At 41.1% G+C, this 9,269-nt stretch overlaps 1 protein-coding gene across 3 annotated transcripts in view; it reads left to right on the top strand.

The window, feature by feature from the left end:
* The first annotated feature begins 979 nt into the window (after positions 1–979).
* Positions 980–9,269, top strand: part of kif20ba (kinesin family member 20Ba) — a 29,952-nt gene continuing 21,662 nt past the window's right edge. The window contains exons 1-19 of one of the 3 annotated variants that reach the window (XM_028424190.1): positions 980–1,055; positions 1,559–1,667; positions 1,902–1,991; positions 2,086–2,208; positions 2,347–2,485; positions 2,591–2,775; positions 3,471–3,540; positions 3,783–3,983; positions 4,121–4,232; positions 4,505–4,576; positions 4,663–4,809; positions 5,164–5,326; positions 5,436–5,564; positions 5,789–5,887; positions 6,042–6,181; positions 6,401–6,521; positions 8,064–8,247; positions 8,612–8,796; positions 8,902–9,171. In XM_028424190.1, coding sequence (XP_028279991.1) covers positions 1,563–1,667; positions 1,902–1,991; positions 2,086–2,208; positions 2,347–2,485; positions 2,591–2,775; positions 3,471–3,540; positions 3,783–3,983; positions 4,121–4,232; positions 4,505–4,576; positions 4,663–4,809; positions 5,164–5,326; positions 5,436–5,564; positions 5,789–5,887; positions 6,042–6,181; positions 6,401–6,521; positions 8,064–8,247; positions 8,612–8,796; positions 8,902–9,171 — 2,535 coding nt within the window. In that variant the 5' untranslated portion in view covers positions 980–1,055; positions 1,559–1,562. Of the gene's footprint in view, positions 1,056–1,558; positions 1,668–1,901; positions 1,992–2,085; positions 2,209–2,346; positions 2,486–2,590; positions 2,776–3,470; positions 3,541–3,782; positions 3,984–4,120; positions 4,233–4,504; positions 4,577–4,662; positions 4,810–5,163; positions 5,327–5,435; positions 5,565–5,788; positions 5,888–6,041; positions 6,182–6,400; positions 6,522–8,063; positions 8,248–8,611; positions 8,797–8,901; positions 9,172–9,269 lie in introns of those variants that run through there. The other 2 variants (XM_028424188.1, XM_028424189.1) reach the window with 2 other exon arrangements.

Genomic DNA, 9,269 nt, shown 5'->3' with positions numbered 1-9,269 from the left:
ATGTGGTTATTTATTTTAACCTTTATTTTACCAGAAAATGTCATGTTACAAAACAAGAACAGGCTGACACATGAGGTCAGTGTTGAGTTCATATAGTGAAATACAAACCTTCAGCTTCAGATGGTTTTGTAATCCATTCCTTAGATGACACAGAATCTAAAGACTGGAACTAAAGGCTCAAATTAAAGTAAGAACTTTAATTTCAGTTTGGTGAGTCATCCAGGAAACATGAGAAAGGACAGGTCTGTCTGAGCAAACTCATTCTACTGGCCTGTAATGTATGGAGCTGAGGTGGGGAAGGTCAGGGTTCGAGTAATGTATTTATTCGTCTTATCACTCAGAACTAACTGAGAGAATTAAGATTTAACTGAATGGATGCTTTAAAATCTTTAAAACTGTCACAGCTAAGCATACAGGTGCATATTTAACCTTTATAAACCCCAATGGCCAACTCACCGACCGGTGTGACACCGAGGTGTCCCCACACACTGGTCTGTGGGAAACACTGCCTACAGTGATGTAACAGGAGCATATTTATAAAGGTAGAAGGTGCCAGCGAGCTCCAATTCAATTCATACTATTATTAATGAAAGAACTGTGGCCCTTTGCTTTTCTAATGGAGGTCTATGTGGCCCTCGCAAAAAATAATTGCCCACCCCTGCTAGAGGACACAGCTCCAACAGGTTTGTGTTCAATACTAAGTATCCCCGCGCTGGCTGCTGCTCACCGTCAGATGTCCAGTCGAAGCAGTAACCTACAGATGACTTTCTTCAGAGGGACCAGCGCACATCTGTTGACCAGGCGTTACGTTTTTCACTGTTTTCACAGTTCCATAGCTACTAACAACGAGTATCTTGCAGTCAATACAGCCTACGTTTTGTTTTTCTTGTCCTTATTCCGATACAAATGGAAGTTGTGAACGCATCACAACGCATGCGCAGATTTTCCTTGAATCCGATTGGGCCGTTTCAAACTCAGACCGCGGCGGTGTGTTGTGTTTAAAAGAAAAGCTGTTTCTGTTCGGTTAGAACTAATGCCCCCAAAATAACTACCAGGTGAGTAACATCCGCATAAACGGTACAAAGTTTGAGATGATTATTATATTGATAGGTGTAATTGTTGGTCAGTCAGACTTTTAGCATACTAGCCACGTACGGCCGTTTAACCAACTTAAATAGAGTGAACAGGACAACGACTCGACATGTTTTCAAAGTGTTGTACGGCAACGGCGCAGTTAGTAGGCCCGAAAACTGGAGCAGGAATAAAGCGTTAACATCATTTCGTCTTGCATATCGTTGAAGTTACTTGACAGGTTTCTGTTAAAAGTAACCAATAGTTCGTCGAGATTAAGCAATTCCCCCTCTGAGCGAGATCTGTCAACCACCGCCCCGGAACACCCCAGTGTTAGCTATGCTATACAAGATGCCAAATCTCGCTTCCCCCGGTGTGAAACAAAAAACCCATAACTCACAAATATGCTGATGTAAAATATAATGTTGTGGGTCAAAGGTCAATACTTTACTGTGTAGTCAGTGTCTTAAGGTTTTCTCTGTTGCAGGGTGATGGAGTCTTCCATGGACAACAGGTCTGTGGAACAGGGTCAGGGAGGAACTGACCATTTGAAGAGAGACGTCTCTTTAGATTTCAGCACTTTGCCTGATGCACAGGTAATCCTGGGTTCTTGCAGTGATACTTTTCTTTGCACCTGTGTATCAGCACACAGGCTGTGGGGCACGACACGCCCTGTTATATACACAGTAGTTTTACAGAGAACACCGTTCGACTGGTTATTTAAATGTTCGTTACCTTTTAGTGTCTTCCAAGTGTATGATTAATAACGTCACACAGTTTGCCCTACACCCATGCCGTGTACATTCATTAAACTCCGATGTGTTTTGCAGCATTCATACAATGAGGACAGAGAACATCTGCAGGTCTACCTTCGAATCCGACCATTCACCGCAGTAGAGAGTAGTAATGGAGAGTCACAGGTAAAATAAATCTACAAGGAAGGAATCCTTTAAATAAAAGTAAAACATCCTGTAAGAGAATATTTTGTGATGTGTCTCTGTCCTCTTGTAACAGAACTGTGTTACCATTGAGCCCCCCAACACGGTTCTGCTGAAGCCTCCCAGTCTGCCTCTGTCTTCAAGACTAAGCACCGAGAAGTCACTTCCACAGACAGTGCAGCGTTTCCAGTTCTCCAAGGTTGGATAAGTCTTTCCTTCTCTCATGTTTAATTTGATAGTCACTTGTGTTTTCTTCATGCATTTCGTACCTAAACAGGCTAACATGCCAGAAGATTTTGAAAGTAGTTTAAGTGGAAACATGTTCTTTATCTAATAGGTTTATGGTCCAGCCACAACACAGAGAGAGCTGTTTAAAGGCACAGTCAAAGACTTGGTGAAAGATGTGCTTGAAGGGGGGAACTCTCTGCTTTTCACCTACGGAGTCACCAATGCTGGAAAGACCTTCACATTCTTAGGTACATTCCTTTCCTTGATTAAATGAAAGATGCCACATACAGGCACCAATAGGAATGTCATCATCTCACAGCCAGATAACACTGTTCTCTTGTTATGCATGCTAGGTCCAGATGCAGATGCTGGTATCCTACCCAGGTCTCTTAATGTGATCTTCAGCAGTATCGGTGAACAGCTTCTCCCTGGGATGAGCATCAAACCTCACCGGTGCTGCGAGTTCACAAACCTCACCAGGGAACAGCAGACTGAGGAAGCACTGTTTAAGAGATACCTGTTCAGACAACTTAAAGAGGTTCCCTGCTTTGTCAGCATTTCACTACCACTTTTGGCAAATTATCTTGATTGTTTCTATTTGTGAAAAATGAGTTTTTATGTGAGCTTATGGTGCATGCAGTCATAGAAAGTTGTATTATTTAAAATATGCTAGCCCCATTCACACAGCTTGAGTGTCGTGGGCACTGTTGTGCCTTTATTCTGCCTAGCTGTGCTGTTTAAAACACACACATATGGTAATGCCAAAACATTTTGTTGCACCCTTGAGCTAGCATCAGAGGTAGCGTAGTAGCTTTGGCTATGTAAGCCCTGTGAATGGATGAGGCAGCATGATGCAATGCTCCACTGAAAACACAAGGGACACCTTGTGGCATGACATGGCATGTCATTTGAAGCACATTTCACAGTGCATTCTATCTTATAAACAACTCTTACCAATTTGAAATAAATACTGATTCAGCATGTGTATCGTCATGTCTCTCACCTCAGAAATACATGTACTTGAAATTTGTTTTCAATGAGCTGCCATGTTGGTCTGAGAGCTGAAAACCCAGAGAGGAAAGTGACTGACCTAATACACAGAATACAAAAACATTTCAAATATAGCCTGTTGTCTGGTTTGTATGTTTTAAGATGGTGCTAGCTTTGCTGAAAAAAGGTGTGAATAACCTTGTATGTTAGTGTCTTTGACATTGTAATGTTTTTGTCTTTCAGGGTGAAAAAAGCCATGCCAACCTGTCGAGCCTCTCCAATAAGACTCTTGAAGGCAAGTCAACATCCTCCTGTAATCTGTTTATTTATCTGTTAGATTTTGGTGTCTTTTGCTCTGATAAGGTGTTGCTAATTCTGATTGATAGCACTATAATATAATAACTTGCTGTTTGTCCAGAAGGTAGACTTGCATAGCTTGGTTTGTATTGTCATAATCCAGAACTCCATTAGAGAGGCTTTGCATGGATGCTGTTCCATTCAGTCAGTACTGCCCATGTTACCCCATTCACTTTAAACTGTTTTAATCTGTTGCAGGCTCCGACATGACCGCGACACCTGCTGAGGATAAAATCAGCCTGGAGGTGGAAGCAAACACTAAGTTCTCTGTGTGGGTTTCTTTTTGTGAAATCTACAAAGAAAACATTCACGACCTGCTGGAGGTGGTACCCAGTGGGGCCATGAGAAGGACAGCCCTCCGTCTGTCACAAGACGTCAAGGGCAATGCCTTCGTTAAAGGTATGAAGCATTGTTTCGGTGTGGATTTATGAAATATGGCAAAATAAAACTAGTAGGATTGGCATTACGATATTCATTTATGTAGCGACTTGTTCTGCTGCGTAAGGATAATATTCTCTTTGTGCATTTGCAATCAGATCTACGTTGGGTGCAGGTAAATAGTGCAGAAGAGGCTTACAAAGTCATGAAGCTCGGCAAGAAGAACCAGAGCTTCTCTGCCACCAAACTCAACCATCTCTCCAGCAGGAGGTAAGGCCAGAGGTCAGCCAGAAGTGTTCAAAAATGTTTCCGAGCTTTCTGTACCACATGCAGGCAGACGTGTTCATAGTGTGCTGTTCATGTTCAACAGCTGCAGGTGTTAAGCCTAGAACAAAACAAACTAGTATTTTTGTAGGGGGGCCGTGTAAGTGTGTAACAAAGGGTTAAATATACATATTGTTTTGTTTATCGTCAACATTTCATTTGTTTATGACATCTTAACGTTCTGTCACTGAGGACTATTGTAATGTTCTTTTTCACAGTCACAGTATTTTCTCGATTCGAATTTTGAGGATTGAGGATGGTGGGACTCCAAGAGTTTGTGCAGTCAGCGAGTGAGTGACACTACACTATAGCATTTAGGAAAAAAGCATCTGTGTAGAGTCTGCATGGCTTTTATATGGATTAAATATGTTTCCAGACTGTGTTTGTGTGACCTGGCTGGTTCCGAGCGCTGTGCCAAGACTCAGAACAAAGGAGAGCGCCTGAAAGAAGCTGGAAACATCAACACATCACTGCTCATTCTTGGAAAATGCATCAATGCACTACGGCACAATCAGCAAGCCAAGTAAGGTTTTAAGCTGTCCGTGCATAGGTTTTGACCACTGGAACGTAACTCCCTCAAGAGCTTTTTCATTGCTTAGGCCCTTAAAACTGTTGTCGGCTTATCAGCCTGAGAAATGAGTGGATGATGATGTGTTGTATAATTTCATGAGCCTGGTGAATCCTGCAGATTCCTTTCGATGATAGATTTTTCATAGGTTATCTTAGCATCCCTATCCAGAAGTTTTGGCAGATAACCCGGTGTGCACGGTCTATCAGCACCTAGAACTAAGCTGAATAGCAAATATTTGACTTGATAGTTAGATGGTGTCAGTTGTAGCCGTTTCTAAAATGTACTGTTTGTCTTTCCCTCCCTTAGGCTGCTTCAGCACATTCCCTTCAGGGAGAGCAAACTGACTCATTACCTGCAGGGCTTTTTCTGTGGTCGAGGCAAAGCCTGCATGATTGTCAACATCAATCAGTGTGCCTCCATGTATGATGAGACACTCAACGTCCTTAAATTCTCTGCTGTGGCACAAAAGGTTCATACATGCTTATTACCTCAGGAATTAGTTTAGCAGCAGCTAAAAGCATCATAACTCACCAAAGTATTCTCAGTCAAGACGTCGTAGTTCTCTTGTCTGTTTTTAGGTGGTGATTCTGTCCTCCAGGCCCCAGATGTCCACCAGTGAGTTTTCCTTCACTCTCAGCAATGCTGACAGGAGGGTTCGCAGGACGAGCTCCCTGATAGGCTGGGAGAGCAGCCTGGGGGATGTACAGGTAGGATGAAGATGCCACACCTTGAGTTTAAAATCAAATTATTGCCTGATAAATCTTTACTTACATTATTATATGCAATGCTGACAAGTTGACAGCTGTTCAGCTCAGTATATTTTACAATAAAATATGTTTAACATGTTTATTTGCTTTAGTTTCTTATCAAATGACATGAACCACATTTATCCAGTAAAACCAAATAATTCACAATAATAAATACCTTCCAGGAGGATGATGGTGAGGAAGATATGAGCCTGATGGAAGACACCATGAATCAGACTGGCAATGAAGAAGATACATTTCTCATCTCTAAAAAGGTGTACCAGGTCTGTCCATTTTATTTCCTGTAACATAAAGTATTTCTTATAAAAGACCGCTTAGGAAAATGTGTAAACACAGTGATGGCTCCTCTGTCTTATTGCTCAGTGGAATGTTTAGTTGATGAAAGTTACATTGCATCTTTGCCATTTGGTTTCACAGAGGCAGGTGGCAGTGCTGCAACAGCTGCGGGTGCAGTTAAAGAACGAGAGAGCTGAGAACATGCTTATGGAGGCACAAATCAGAGAGGAAATCAGCAGGGAGTTCTCAGAGCTCTTCTCTGAGATGCAGAATGACTACAGGTGAGACACTGCATGTAATCTACGCAGCAACCAGGGGTTTGTTTCTGACTTATTTTGCAAAGTCACTAACGATAATAAACATTATTAACCTATTCAAATATCATCATTCATATTTTTCTTTATTTTACTGTAATAATTTAAAAAAATTGGAATTATCAACTCTCCGTACAATAAAGGCCTAATTGTCTTACTAGAAAAATATGTTTATGTTTTGGTCAGTGAGCGCCTGGCAAGGGAGAGGGACATCTTGGAGGAGCGAGCTGAACGGAGGCTGGAGATTTTCAAGAATCTAATAGACAAAATGGACACTTCTGGACAAGGTCAACACACACAAGCCATGGTAATACAGTCTTTCTTTTCTTTTTGGAACTCGATCTACGCATTAACTTCGCATTGAAGTCACTGTCTTTTGTCACTGTGTTGTACATGCTAACCACAGGGTATTACCTTGCCCAAAATGAAGCGATGGTACTATCCAGATCACATGCGCATGCTTGTGTGTGTGTTCAACTGGTTTCAGAAATCAACTTTTACAACACTAATTTAGCTTTAATGATTAAGTGAAGAAAAGAGTCATTCATTGATTATACAGTAATTGTTCATTCATTCAATTAATAATGAATAACTAAAGCTGTCCTGTTTAAGATAAGTTGGACATAAAAACTCAGTTATTTCAGACAACAAACAGCAAAGATTCACAAAATATGCTTATATATCGCTGTGTCTCAGAGTGAGATGGAGACAGGCAGACGCATCCTAATTCAGTGCTAATTAAAAAAACATATCTGTGCAACCCTCGACTTAGATGTTAGAGTCACAGATGTGATTAGAATCATTGCTTAATGGTGTAGAGAAATTAAAACAGAAGTAAATATAAAGTAATAAATACGTAAATATCTTGGTGCTGGTCAGTCAGTATTCCAACATGAACATTGTGGATGGCTACAAATACCTGGGCGTCCACATTGACTGCAAACTGGACTGGTCCACAAACGCAGAGGCAATATACAACAAGGGACAGAGGAGGATACTGAGGAAACTCCTCAGAATTCGTAACAACACGTCTCACCCCCTGCAGGACACACTGCTGTCCTACAGGAGCACATTCAGCGGTAGACTGAGACTACGAGGAGCAGCACAGAACGCCACAGGAGGTCCTTTCTGTTTTTTTCCCCTTTCTGTAGGAAGAGGAGCTGGATGATCATGTCAGGCATCACTGTCATTCCCTCCACTGGTCTATATTTGTATCCATGTATCATATATTGTGCTCATACTGTGCACTGTACTCTGATTTGGATTATACTGACACTCACACACTTATATACTCTATACTTAACAGCATTTAATGTAACTTGATACCTCTGGCACAAGATTTTCCTTCGGGATTAATAAAGTTTTATCTTATCTTATCTTCAAGTACTTCAGTTCTTCAGTACAGTGCACAGTACAGTGCCACTGCATCAGCATGGTGCCACAGTTACATCAAAATAGAAACATAGTAAACTAAAATATATAAAACCTTTATAAAGTTTTATCTTATCTTATAACAGTACAAAATAATAAGACACCCTGTCTAGATGTTTAGTTTTCTTTTACAAAAAATAAGCATTTTGCTTAAATTTCACCTGTTGATTGATTGACTGAATTGGCAATACTGAGCATGACTTGTCCACGGCCTTGGTAGTTTTGCTTGGAAAAATAAAATGATGCAAAGACTCTAACCTAAGTACAGTATGCCTGGTCACTGATGACACGTTGTAGTCTTTTGGTTTTTCATTAGTGCACAGAGACCTTGCATGTGTTCTTGAATGGGTGAAGTTGAACTTCCTTATTGTGAGCCTCCCTAGTCTCTAATTTGTCTGACGTGTCCTTCCTTTTGCAGGAAAAATGTCTGGACTCCTTCCCCACTGAATTTTCAGTCAGCAAGAATTTCACAGAGGCTGATCATACATGTCCAAATCCTGTCCGTGGAAGGCCACCAGCAGAAGGAAATGATGCTGGAGGGGGGTTGGAAATGAATACAGAGAAGCAAACACCCGAAGACCAGCTGGCTCACAAGTCCAATGGTAAAAACACAGACCCACAAACATCTCAAAATTAAAACCAAATTATTTTTATGGCCTTAATGCTTTTGCAGTGTTATTTCTGATAACACTGCAAGGGGATATTTTATTTATCTGCAGGTTCGTTTTTCACCTGCAGTTAGAAAAAGATGTGAAAGCTGAGCACGTCCATTCAGCTGTTTTTCTAATAAAAACAATAATATGCTGTAGTGTTAATAATCTGCGTCAGCTGTGAAGAATTTCAGGCATCAACACACATGGGATCAGACATCAATCCTCACACAAATACTGTTTAAAGTTAAATTCAGATCTGCTGACTTATCGTGGCATTGTTTTTGTTGTGTTTCTTCTGTGGTTTATTTACTAGGTGAAACCATTGTGGTAGAGGAAGAGGAAATGAAGAGTCTTCTCTGCAAGCTCCAGGAGAAGTCTTTAGAGGTAGCCCAGTTGAAGAAACATATGGACGACCTGCAGAAGATGGTAGAGTTGCCATCACAGAGTCACTCCTTGCTTATGGATAAGAGGAGCTCACATGAGAGAGAAGTGCTGCAGGTACGTCGTCTGGGAATTTAGTCCAATGCAGTAGCTGTAAATCTCTCTTCTCCTCAAGTCTGTTATTTTTTTGCATTAAAATAACACCATGCTTCAATTATCCAGGAAGCTTTAGCTGCCCTTGAGAAGGAGAAGAAAGCCAGAGAGGATACTGTTGCTGCTTTGGAGTATCAGACGAATGGAAAAGAGGAGGTGCTGGCATCCTTAGAGCAGGAGAAGAAGGCAAGGGAGGAGGCCATTGCCGCACTTGTGCAGCTAAAGCAAAGTAAGGAAGGGATGCAGGCAATGCTTGACGCTGAGAGGAAAGATGAGGATAAAGCACTTCCACAAAAAGTCAGAGACCTGACTGAAAGACTGAAGGCAGCAGAACAGCAGGTGGGCCACACATTGGTTCAATACAAAAGTAAAACATCACATTATTTTATTATAAAACTAAATTATTCGTTGTATTTTTGTTTATTTTTATGTATTTA

Source organism: Parambassis ranga, chromosome 15 (assembly GCF_900634625.1).
Source record: "Parambassis ranga chromosome 15, fParRan2.1, whole genome shotgun sequence".
NCBI classification, from domain to species: Eukaryota; Metazoa; Chordata; class Actinopteri; family Ambassidae; genus Parambassis; species Parambassis ranga.
Note: the sequence above shows the minus strand (reverse complement) of the source record. Positions and strands in the feature narration are given on the sequence as shown.